Source organism: Amia ocellicauda, chromosome 3 (genome assembly GCF_036373705.1).
Source record: "Amia ocellicauda isolate fAmiCal2 chromosome 3, fAmiCal2.hap1, whole genome shotgun sequence".
Taxonomy (NCBI): domain Eukaryota; kingdom Metazoa; phylum Chordata; class Actinopteri; order Amiiformes; family Amiidae; genus Amia; species Amia ocellicauda.
The window spans coordinates 2,663,219-2,675,411 of record NC_089852.1 but is presented as its reverse complement, the minus strand read 5'-3'; the positions used below and the strand labels follow the sequence as shown (position 1 = coordinate 2,675,411).

Genomic DNA, 12,193 nt, shown 5'->3' with positions numbered 1-12,193 from the left:
CGGGAAGAGTTCCTGCTTTATGAAGATGGTAAATGGTAGCCGCCTGGCCAGGACAGGTAATGAATAATCTGCCTAAACTCTTCTCCTCCACAAGCTCTTCATCCAGATAGTGTGGCTCACTGTGTATAATGGGAACAGCCGGCCAAGGAGAGAAGAGCTGCAAATGGTGTCTCGGGAGAAGGAAGGGTCATGCAGAGTTACATTTAATTGACCTTCCCATCATCCCTTTCTCTCTGCCTAAACAAGAGATGTCACCCGGAAAGCAAGCAGTTAAAACAAGACACATCACAACTGGCTGTTTGCAAATTATCTGATTAATATTTATATAATGATTATATAAATGATTAATATTTATAGATATTAACGTTTTGGTTCTGTGTGGGCGTGAGAGTAGGACTTTACTGTCCAGAGTGTCTGAGTTACTGTTGGCGTTCAGATATGAGATCATTGACAATATTCCCACCATCATGTTTCAGATATTTAACTGACATTTAAGAAGATGTGAAGGACACAAAAGTAAGCACATAAAGAAATACCTGATGGTATCTGAGTTGGAAATGGAAAAATATATGAGATATATCTTTCTCTCCCCCCCACAGAGTCATTCTCTACTCATTTCTATTGAAAGAATGAATGGCAACAGCAGGATACTTAGCATCTCTGCAACTGTGAAATTGCTCAATTTCTTCTGCAAGTTCAAATGTGTAATGTGATCGGCAGGAGGCCAGAAGACAGAAGACAGACCGGCTGAGGAGTGTATACAACACCCCAGAGTTGGGCGAACGTCAGCATGAACATGAATAATAAATAAAGGTCACAGGAAGTGGCCAGAACCCCAACTCCATTACAACTGTTCATATGATAGAGTCTACTTTGATTTCAAGAAAGATTAGGATTGATCTTTAACTCTGTACTCTACAATCTTGCACAATATGGAATATATATATTTGTCATATATGTAAAATGTATTTAAAATGTCAAATATATTGCTGTTACATATTTTAAATATATGAGTCTTCTGTATAAGTTGACACAAAAATACCAAATGACCTTTGAGATGCGAACAGACAGAGGAAATACGTTGAACAGTAAAGACTAAGAGTGCAAATACGTAACCCAACGGCTCTGCTCCAGTTTTCAGATAGAGGCAAAAGTGAGGCCAGAGTTTTATCGGCAATATCGATTTGCTAGGTATTGTTGGGAAGATTAGTAAATACACCTGACATAGTGCATCACTAACACACCCAGTTAAAGAGAAGAGTAGGTTATACATACATATATATATATATATATATATATATATATATATATATATATATATATATTTTGGATTTGGTGCTGATGCGAATTGAATTGATTTTGCCATAGCATTATTCTTATGATTATTATTTATTTCTTGGCAGATGGCCATTGGCTTATTTTGTTTTAATGGGTTGCTTTTGATTTCCCAGCTCTTCCCAGTTACATTTCCTGCCTCCTGTAGCAGCTCTTACCTTCAATCTCCTTTGCAGTCGTGCGGCTCTGACACTTCATTTTCAATCAAGTTAGAAATCTGGTATTGTCTCGTAGCTGAGGTGACAATCAATACTATCGATCCCCCCGGGAGGGAAGCGGCGATGCTTTAGATATCGGGAGGGCGGTATGGAGAACCAGAGATGAATCCCTTCATTATCAGATGCCCTGGATATCGACCCCGCGGGTGCGTTCACTCTGCTCAAGGCATCTGTAACTTTTAATGGCGAATGGGCCTGGACAGATGCTGTTGCTCTGTTGATTTCTTCATGGTGTTTTGGTGGTGATGGGTGGTGTAGGTGGAGGGCTGATTATTTACAGTGGGCACAAAAGTCATTGTGACTACAGTGACTACAAATATAATATCTAATTATTATGTCTTTAGATGTGCATGTGTGACGCATTAATGACCAGCAATTGAAACATATGTAGAAAAAGCATACACAGAAAGAAAAGTCGGTAGCGGCCTGAGTGGACGGATGCACTGGACATGACAAAGATCTGGTGAAGGGGTGCACAGAAAAAACAAATAGAAAAGGAGCATGCAGATGAACAAAGTTGCGTCTTTCCTACTTTTAAAGACAACTTTGAATGTTATCTTTGCATATTGTACATACAGTTTTAACATGTTAGTCTTTCCCTTAGTTGCTTCTTCAGTTCGGCACCACAGTACACACAACACAGGGGCTGTTTAGGTGATTTTTAGGGGCAGTTTTTAAACACAGTTAATTGCTTTATCCCAATTTGCATGAAAGCAACATTGTTTTGACATCTATTGAACATTTCCTCACTGTATTGTACATAGTATCCCCCTGCATGTAAAAACAACAGCTTGGACTTTAAGGACAGCTTAAACTGTGGTTTTAATATTGGTATTTTAGCAGTGTAATGAGAATATGGTGATTTATAAAGCATTCCAACCACAGCTGTAAGGAGCAGAGAGGCATTCCCAAATATAAATCAATAAGTAAGTAAAATAAAAACATTCGCAATATCAGTAGCCTATTTGTCTCTAGACAGATTCTCGACCTTTAGCAAAGACAAACATTTGGTCAGTATGCAGAGCAGACAGCATCGCCTACTGCCGTTAATTGGTATGCACAACGGGTGTGTGAGTCTTACATTTATCAAACTATGAAACCCTAATCTATAATGAAGCTAGAGGTTTTTTTTTGTGTGTGTCGTGGGTCCTTCACTGCTCTCTAACGATGAGTGATGCCGACCCAAGATAGCACGCTGATTCACATTCAGTGATTCAGTGTCATAACTTATCATCTCCCCTCTAACAAAGACAGACACCCGGTCCCAGCAGAGGAGGCCAGGACTGACTGTTAAAAACGCTGAAGTTCTGCTTTGCTAAGATTTGTTCTTCTTCTTCTGCACCAGGTGAGCAAAGTGTGACATGAATGCAACCGAGTCATGCATTCTATCTTAATTTAATTCAGTGTTGCTTAAAAGGAGTGTTGCCAGTTCATAATTACTCCTCAGTGCAACATTGAACCAGTTAAAGATAAGGATAAAGAGTATAGCATGAACAAATAAGAAAACCAATCATTGCAGACCTCCACTGGCTTGAGAGTATCAAAAGCCATCAGATTCAAATATCAGAGTGGTCTATTGACCCCGCCCAAACAAGTCTATAAACCCAACAGCGCCAACCACACCTTCACACTTTGCAACCCCAATGCATGAGGTTGTCATGCAGGAACACCTGATAGGAACAGTGCCCAATACAGCGCCTTTTGGCAAAGCATAGGCAATACCTGCTGAAGTCCGCGAGAGACCTGGGACTTGGGAGAAGATTAATCTTCCAGCAGGACAATGACCCCAAACATACAACCAAAGCCACACTGGAGTGGCTGAAAAACAAAAAGGTCAATTTCCTGGAGTGGCCCAGTCAAAGCCCGGACCTAAATCCCATTGAGAATATGTGGAAAGAGTTGAAAATTGCTGTTCACCAAAAGTCCCCATCCAACTTGATGGAGTTTGAGCAATTGTGCAAAGAAGAGTGGGCAAACATTGCTGTGTCCAGATGTGCACAGCGGGTAGAGACTGATCCACAGAGACTCATGGCTGTAATTGCTGCCAAAGGTGCCTCTACCAAATATTGACTGAAGGAGGTGATTATGCATTCAATTAATTTCAGTTTTGTATTCGTAATTCATTTAGAACAATTTCCAGATTATATTTTCCACTTTGACATTATGGACATTTCCTGTGTTGATCAGTGGCACAAACTCCTGATTAATCCATTCTGATTCCATGTTGTAACTGTATGTAGTATTATACACACAACAGCACAAACGCAATGGGAAAGACAAGGGGAACGAAATCTATCTGCAAAGTGGCGCAGTTAACAATGGCTATTATTGACCACTAAGAGGCGCTGCTTCCTCATTGCTAAACACATGGAGACCCGAGGAAAGTCTGGCCACAGTAAAATAGGAGCCTGGAGTCTTACAGTTGATACCTGAGGAGAAATACACCACAGAAATAGAAATATGGTCTTTACAAGCAGCAGCAATACGGAGAGGAAGGCAACGCAAAGACATCAGACATTGGGCTCTGTACTCTGAGGGTTTAACATAACCCAGGGTGCTTGCGCTTTTCTCATTGACAAATTGAAGACTCTTCCAAACTGCAAACTGCTATGCTCCCCCCACACAACATTGCACAGAAAAAATGATACCAGTTCAGCAGTTATTTCTCACATTTACCAAGGTCAGAGAGAAATTGCTATCTTAATAAATTGATCGTTGGTAAAAACACACTATCCGATCCATTTGACAACAATATTAGATGAAGATTCTCCAGTAAGTTTAAATAAAAGGCTTATTGAAAATACATACCCAGACTGGGCAATTCAAACAAATCCAGCAAAAATGTACCACCATATTTGTTACCATTTCCTAGTGTCAAAAGTATTTTAAAATTGACATGAACACAATAGACAACAGTGATACCTTATTGCCATGAACACAACAGACAATACAGACAAGTTCTCCACCACCCAAAAGTGCTTCAATATGGACACATCCCTGAGCATCTGTTCAGTGGAGGAGGGAATGGTATTAGTGAACAAAATAGGGTCCCCTCAATATAAAAAATAAAGAAAGAAAATGCCTGATTGGACAGAATGGGTACACAACCCCCCAGCATCACTGGAATGCATCTGTAACACTGTGCATTAAGAAGCCCCTTTTAACCCATTTTAACCCAGCTAAAGTTACTGCTCCACTGATAATGAGCTGAGTAGTATTTTAGTTTAGTTTAGTAGTATTATTTAATATATATATATATATATATATATATATATATATATATATATATATATATATATATATATATATATATATATATATATATATATACACTCACCTAAAGGATTATTAGGAACACCTGTTCAATTTCTCATTAATGCAATTATCTAACCAACCAATCACATGGCAGTTGCTTCAATGCATTTAGGGGTGTGGTCCTGGTCAAGACAATCTCCTGAACTCCAAACTGAATGTCTGAATGGGAAAGAAAGGTGATTTAAGCAATTTTGAGCGTGGCATGGTTGTTGGTGCCAGACGGGCCTGGTCTGAGTATTTCACAATCTGCTCAGTTACTGGGATTTTCACGCACAACTATTTCTAGGGTTTACAAAGAATGGTGTGAAAAGGGAAAAACATCCAGTATGCGGCAGTCCTGTGGGCGAAAATGCCTTGTTGATGCTAGAGGTCAGAGGAGAATGGGCCGACTGATTCAAGCTGATAGAAGAGCAACTTTGACTGAAATAACCACTCGTTACAACCGAGGTATGCAGCAAAGCATTTGTGAAGCCACAACACGTACAACCTTGAGGCGGATGGGCTACAACAGCAGAAGACCCCACCGGGTACCACTCTTCTCCACTACAAATAGGAAAAAGAGGCTACAATTTGCACAAGCTCACCAAAATTGGACAGTTGAAGACTGGAAAAATGTTGCCTGGTCTGATGAGTCTCGATTTCTGTTGAGACATTCAGATGGTAGAGTCAGAATTTGGCGTAAACAGAATGAGAACATGGATCCATCATGCCTTGTTACCACTGTGCAGGCTGGTGGTGGTGGTGTAATGGTGTGGGGGATGTTTTCTTGGCACACTTTAGGCCCCTTAGTGCCAATTGGGCATCGTTTAAATGCCACGGCCTACCTGAGCATTGTTTCTGACCATGTCCATCCCTTTATGACCACCATGTACCCATCCTCTGATGGCTACTTCCAGTAGGATAATGCACCATGTCACAAAGGTCCAATCATTTCAAATTGGTTTCTTGAACATGACAATGAGTTCACTGTACTAAACTGGCCCCCACAGTCACCAGATCTCAACCCAATAGAGCATCTTTGGGATGTGGTGGAACGGGAGCTTCATGCCCTGGATGTGCATCCCACAAATCTCCATCAACTGCAAGATGCTATCCTATCAATATTGGCCAACATTTCTAAAGAATGCTTTCAGCACCTTGTTGAATCAATGTCACGCAGAATTAAGGCAGTTCTGAAGGCGAAAGGGGGTCAAATACAGTATTAGTATGGTGTTCCTAATAATCCTTTAGGTGAATGTATATATATATATATATATGCATGTTTGTTTTTGTTCATGAATTAATGTATATAAAAAAGGGGCCAGTGCCCTGTGGTCCACCCCCTGGCTCTGCCCCGGTACATACTGGTCTGCAGACAGGGCTGTTTGTGTTGCATACGCAGAAGTCAAGCTGCTCGTGATTCATGCTGTGCTGGGTTGTGTTAATGTAGTGCTGGGGTGTGCAGCGCTCATTGCACCTGCATGGCAGGGTAGATGATGGTATTTTTAAAAATCTACAATATGTATTTTTTTCAGTAACAATGTGAAGAAAGCAAATGTGATTTTTGTCCCAGTCTAGGCTTGGGGAGGTTTGCAGTCACGGTGCTGCAGTGCTGTATTGGTAGAGCAGTGTGTAAAACGGGGCTGAAACGCACCAGTTTCCATTGCATAGCTGTGGAGTTTTCAAAAGGCCAATTTGTCACTTTAAACAAAGGAGAATACCCGACTCAGCAACCAGAGCCCATTTTAGATTTAGATTGATCCATAACAACTTATTAAAGATGAAGGTGTACTGTTTTCCTAATGATAAGCACCTACTCGAACTTGTCAGCTATAATTTCAAATCTGCTTGAGTTTTATATGAAACAATTTGAAAACTGTATTAACAAATAATGTAATTGTATTATATTAAATACAATAATAAATACATACTAGCTACAAACAACAACAACAACAACAACAACAACATATACTTTTCCCAAACTTACATTTCCATACCAGATCTGGAAATCAGTATTTTTAAATTCCATACTTTTCCAGACTTTCCAGACCTGTGCAAGAACCCTGTAGCCTCCTCCTGCCCAGCACTTCCTTCCCCAAGAGGAAATGTAAAGAAGGTGTGAATGTGGTGAATTCTGAAGTCATTGTTCAATAGTTTGCTGCTTTATGGGGATGTATGGAGATGTTGAGACAGCCTGGGGCAGTTGGCCTACTTCAGCTACCACTCTTTATTCTGGAAGAGGTTGCATGCCCCTGCTCATCTGTCGTTACCATTACGAACACAGTACCTACACCTTTAAACCCATGTGTATCAGAAGCGCATACGCTGAAAGACCTGATTCTGTGTTCGTGTGCAATGATGTCATTACCAGTATTTCTTCTGTGGACCATATTAAACCAACTGTCACCAGACCGGCACATTGCGGTCACAGATGTTTAATTGGAACGGCTTTGTTTTTTCACTTCCCATTCAGCACAAAAAACAAACGGGACCTCATGTGAGGAAAAGAGAAGTGCAGTCTAAGAAGGTAGTGTCACCCTTGCAACTGAGAGTGACTCCCTGAACGAGCAGCTATGCGTGTTCAGTGGCGATTCTGAGCAATGTTCAGTTTCAGGTCAGAAAAACAAACATAAGAGGAATAGTGAAGAAACAAAAGCGCTTGGCAAGAAGACTCATGCATTGTATTTACAAGTTATGCCTCAAGCATCTAATTAGGGATACACACTACATAGAACAAAGTGGAATATGATGAAAGCTGCTCACATCCTTAAAACACTGAATTAGAAACTCTTTTTTTTTACTTCAATCCCCATCAATGGACATCATAACAAACAGCTCAAATAGTTATTTACAAATTCTTACACATTATCGTGTCCTATTGAGGACACACATTAGCAATTTAACAGGAACAAACAATACCCATCTAACATCTTAAAGTGTAAATCAGGGGAACTGAGGGTTGAGAATAGAGCATTAACACCAATTACATTTGAAAACAAATACATAACGGAATTGTCTTGCTGCAGTTGTTTCCCCCGGTGTGAAAGCCTCTTAGTGGAACTGCAGGGATAAGAAGCTCTCACTGACATTCGAATCATAGTTCTGGCTGTTGTCTGACCCCAGGACAGATCTCATGCTGTTCCAGAAATGCTGGTGGGCACGCGGGTTCCTTGGCCAGGTTAAGACAGACTTCCGACAGAGTATTTTCCTCATTTGGATATATCTGGACTTGGGGAAAATTTCATCCAGAAGGACCAGGACAACCACATCCACCTTCTCATCCAGAAGGCGCTGCTGAACCATAAAGAAAGCCTGCCTGAGGACCCCACAGATGGAGCCCGCGCGGGTGAGAACGAAGACAGTTTTCCTGCTGTTGTAAACAGCATTGTACAAGTTCTGAATGCACGCGTTCCCCGGGACCCAGTCTCTCTCTTCCAAGCAGAGCTTGAACCTCGGTCTCCCCCTGTCCTCCAAATTGACCCGTAGGTCATTAAAAACCCAGTCCATCACTGCTGTGTTTCTGGTGTCGAAAACTATGAACGCATCAAATTGGTTATCAGCCTCTGTGAGCAGGGAATAGCCTTTGTTTCCAGCCCAGATGAACTGGAGACTGTACCAAAGGTCCCAGCCAAAGAGCTTCTTCAGGAGTGGCATGGCGATGAACAGGATGGTCAGTATGAAAGTACAGATGAATGACAGGCTCCCGTATATCTCCTGGCATGAGCGAGGGTCCATAGAAAGGACCTTCTCTCCTAGCTGAGACTCCGGAAATCCACATGTAATTTCGGTACTGAGGTATGGGATGCTTATCTTGGTGTTTCTAAGGAAATCTATGAACAAGGAGGAGTCACAGGTGCAGATGAAGGGATTTGCGTGGAGGGACAGGGAAGAGAGATTACCTCGCAGTAGAAAAGGCAGGTTTTGGGAATTGAAGAACTTGAGTTTGTTATGATTGAGTAGGAGGGTTTTCAGAGTAGCAGCGTTGCTGAAGAAAAGAATGGGAAGCCGACTGATCATGTTGTGGCTTAAATCTAGGATTTGTAATGTCTTCCCAAAGTCTATGGCCTCTTTTGGCAGGCCAAAGAGGGAATTATAGCTGAGGTTCAGGTACACAATTTTATGCAGAACTGTGAGGTTACTCCAAGGAAAGAAGTTCAGGCGATTGTTGTTGACTTTGAGGGTCTCAAGAGATTGTGGAAGATTGTGAAGTGCTTCGGGGGTAATGGACCTCAGCTTGTTATTGGAGAGGTCCAGGAAAGTTAGATTGTTCAGATTCTGAAAGAAATCGAGATACTGGTGAAACTTGAGGTCCCACATTATATCCAGGCGGTTGTCGGAAAAGAAAAGGTACTTCAGAGAGGAACTCACAAGTCGGGGAGAAATGCGGATGCCAATATTGTTCTGAGACAAACTGAGGACCTTGAGAGACATCAGACTGGGGAGGAATTCAAAACTATGACCCATACCTTTCATAAGAAAGTGATACTTATTATTGGTGAGATCCAGGGCTCTAAGTGACCCACGCAGCTCTTGAAAAGCATTGTCATAGTACAGATCGATTCTGTTCTGCGCCAGGTTGAGGTAAGAGAGATTCTTCAGTGCTGAAAACTGACTTCCATTCAGTGACTGGCTTATGTAATTGGAGGACAGATCCAGACAAACAGCTGACTCCATACCGAGGAAAATATTTTCCCGGAGTGACAAGATGTTGTTTTGGGACAAATCAAAAAACAGTCTGTCTTTACAATACTTCTTTTGGAAGTACCACATATCTGGATTTAAATTGCTCCTATTGATTTCCCCTTGGTGCTCAGGCTTTGTGTTCAGAACATAACGAGCCACAGGCAAACCATCTCCTTGGCCTTGGTGTTCATGAGCTGATCCATATGTGTTGGATGCGCATGGTGGGGGAAAGTCCATCATGTTCTGTGAAAGAACCACCTTCGTCAAACTGGGTAGAGAGCTAAATATACTCATGTTGACAGTATGGAGAAAATTCATCCTGAAATCCACAGTTTGCAGCTTCTTGAGGTTTGCTAAAGGCTTCAGATTCATTAGTTCGTGGAAGAAATAACCACTGATGAGCAGCTCTTCCAGGGACTCCATGGAAGAAAAGGTATCTGATAGTTGAAGATTGGCAAATGTTTTCTTAGGTTGATAGTTGTAAAGCAAATTAAGAGTGGTCACATTCTTCAAGTGTTTATAGAAGGTGCCGTTTCTGATCTCGTAGGCAAGTAGATTGTCAGACAGATCCAGACTTGAGAGGCTGACCAGGGACTCGAAGAGCGCGTCCGATATGTTTGTGAGAGAGTTCCCTCGAAGGCTCAGGGAGACTAAACCTGTTTGATTCTGGAAAACTTTGGGAGACAGTTTAATGGAGGCATTGTTCTGGCAGGGGAAACAGGGCTGGGCTGCGTGGTCGCAACGCTGGCAGTTCCACTCCAGGTTTAGGTTCTTGAGTCCGGTGAGATTGGCAAAGTCCATCTCACTGATTTCACTGATCTTGTTCTCCCTGAGATCAAGGCTCTCCAATGAATGGGGAAGGCCCAAGGGGACCCTGGTGATGTTATTAAATCCCAGCATGAGATTTTGTAAGACTGGCAAATCATGGAACACTTCCTCCTTCACAAAAAAGGTCTCATTGCAGGGGTTGGCATAAAAACAATTTTTAGTCAGACTGAGGTACTTGAGTTGTGGGGTCCCCAGGGGGCTGGTGATCTTGAAGATTTTATTGCCCTCCAAGCTGAGAATCTGCAGGCCAGAGGGGAGCTTTGGGACAGATGTCAGGCTATTACCAGACAGGAAAAGGTTGCTCAGTTTTTCAAGATGGACAAAAGCATCGGCCTCGATCACCATCTGGCAGGAAGGGGAGCCCAGCGGCCTCAGATTTACAGGAGGGCAGTTCCACTTGATGCTGAGATTCTGCAGGTTTGGGACCCCGGCGAATGCTTCGCCCCTCACCAGCTGAATGCTGTTCTCATCTAGATTGAGAGAAATCACCAACAGGGATTCGATCCGAGGAACGTGGGTTAAGCCTCTCCTCCCACAATCCACCTCTGTAAAATTATGGTAATCGTCACAAGGGAAGAATTTGGGAAATGTAGTTATGACCAGCGGCAGCAGGTTGCACACGTAGAACAGAAGTGCCTTATATCTCAGAGCAGCCTAGAGAGAGAAAGAGAGAGAGATTTTTCCCCTTCCTCTCGTTTGCTCCTCTACATTGTCATTGTTGATTCACTTTGAGCTGAAAACATACAAAAAGCATCTGCCCTTGTGTGTGTGTCACATGTGCGGTCTTATCATTCATCATACATGTAAAACTGACTGGGTACTGCACAACTGATGTTTTGTAAACACGTGTACACACACACACACAGACACACAGAGACACACACGATCTCTCTCCGTGTGAATTATCCTGGACCTACATTCCAAAAATACAGTACAAATATCAGTGGTATTTTCTGGATATCTTTTGTTAAGTTCAAGTTTGGAATAATTCCCTGCCCACAAATACAATTCCCTGCATCAGATCCTCTGTGTTGCAATCACTCATACTATCGCTTTACAGTTGTCTTAGCTTGCATTGCGTTTTGTGCGCTGTGCAACTCTTGCAACTTTGTAACTTTTCAGAGTTGTAAGTGTAACAGTTTAACCGACTGAGATGAAGGCATCAGCCAGATAAACACATATATAAATCAATGCACAGGTAAATAAAACACACACATGTGAATTATGTCAATCAGTAATTAGGAAAAAACACACAGCACCTACCATATGTGCCTATTGACCGGCTTGGCGTCCTCCAGCAGAGAGCTCAGTCAAAGTAAATGCCACTTCGTTATCTCCCCCATTAAAATGCACATTAAATTATACACGTCCTCCTGCTGTATATTAAATATATTGTAAAATATGCCAGTTGTGGAGTGAGTTCCTCAAAGGCGATACAACCTGATGTCGAATCAGAAAAAGACCGACTGAATTACAGACTGTCACCTGTGACACAGCCAGTGGCACAGTTTTATCAATGATTGAATTCAAACTTTCTTGTCTAGCTGATTAATTTGCAATGCTAATGTTTGGAGAAGTGAAATTGACATGTAATTGCATAACCATTCTAGTCAGCTGTTTCTGTGGGAGTGGGTATGGTATTTCATTCTTAAACCTAAATGGAAAGTGAAAAAGGTCTTGTGTTTCATGGAAATGTATGGTTATGGTTTGGCTGGAGAGTTGCAAGCCTCCATGTGAGGACACTTCAGAGAGGTATATTTTTCCCCATTGAATATGATAATAAATATCCATCTTCTTCAACACAAGAAAAAGCCTCTGGATTTGCATTTTCCAGT

At 41.8% G+C, this 12,193-nt stretch overlaps 1 protein-coding gene across 1 annotated transcript; it reads right to left on the bottom strand.

Annotated features, from left to right (window-relative positions):
* Positions 1-7,551: 7,551 nt before the first annotated feature.
* tlr9 (toll-like receptor 9) lies at positions 7,552-10,805 on the bottom strand. The gene has a single exon (XM_066697714.1). The coding sequence runs from the start codon at positions 10,701-10,703 to the stop codon at positions 7,899-7,901; it is 2,805 nt and encodes a 934-aa protein (XP_066553811.1). The 5' UTR covers positions 10,704-10,805; the 3' UTR covers positions 7,552-7,898.
* Between the last annotated feature and the right edge of the window lie 1,388 nt (positions 10,806-12,193).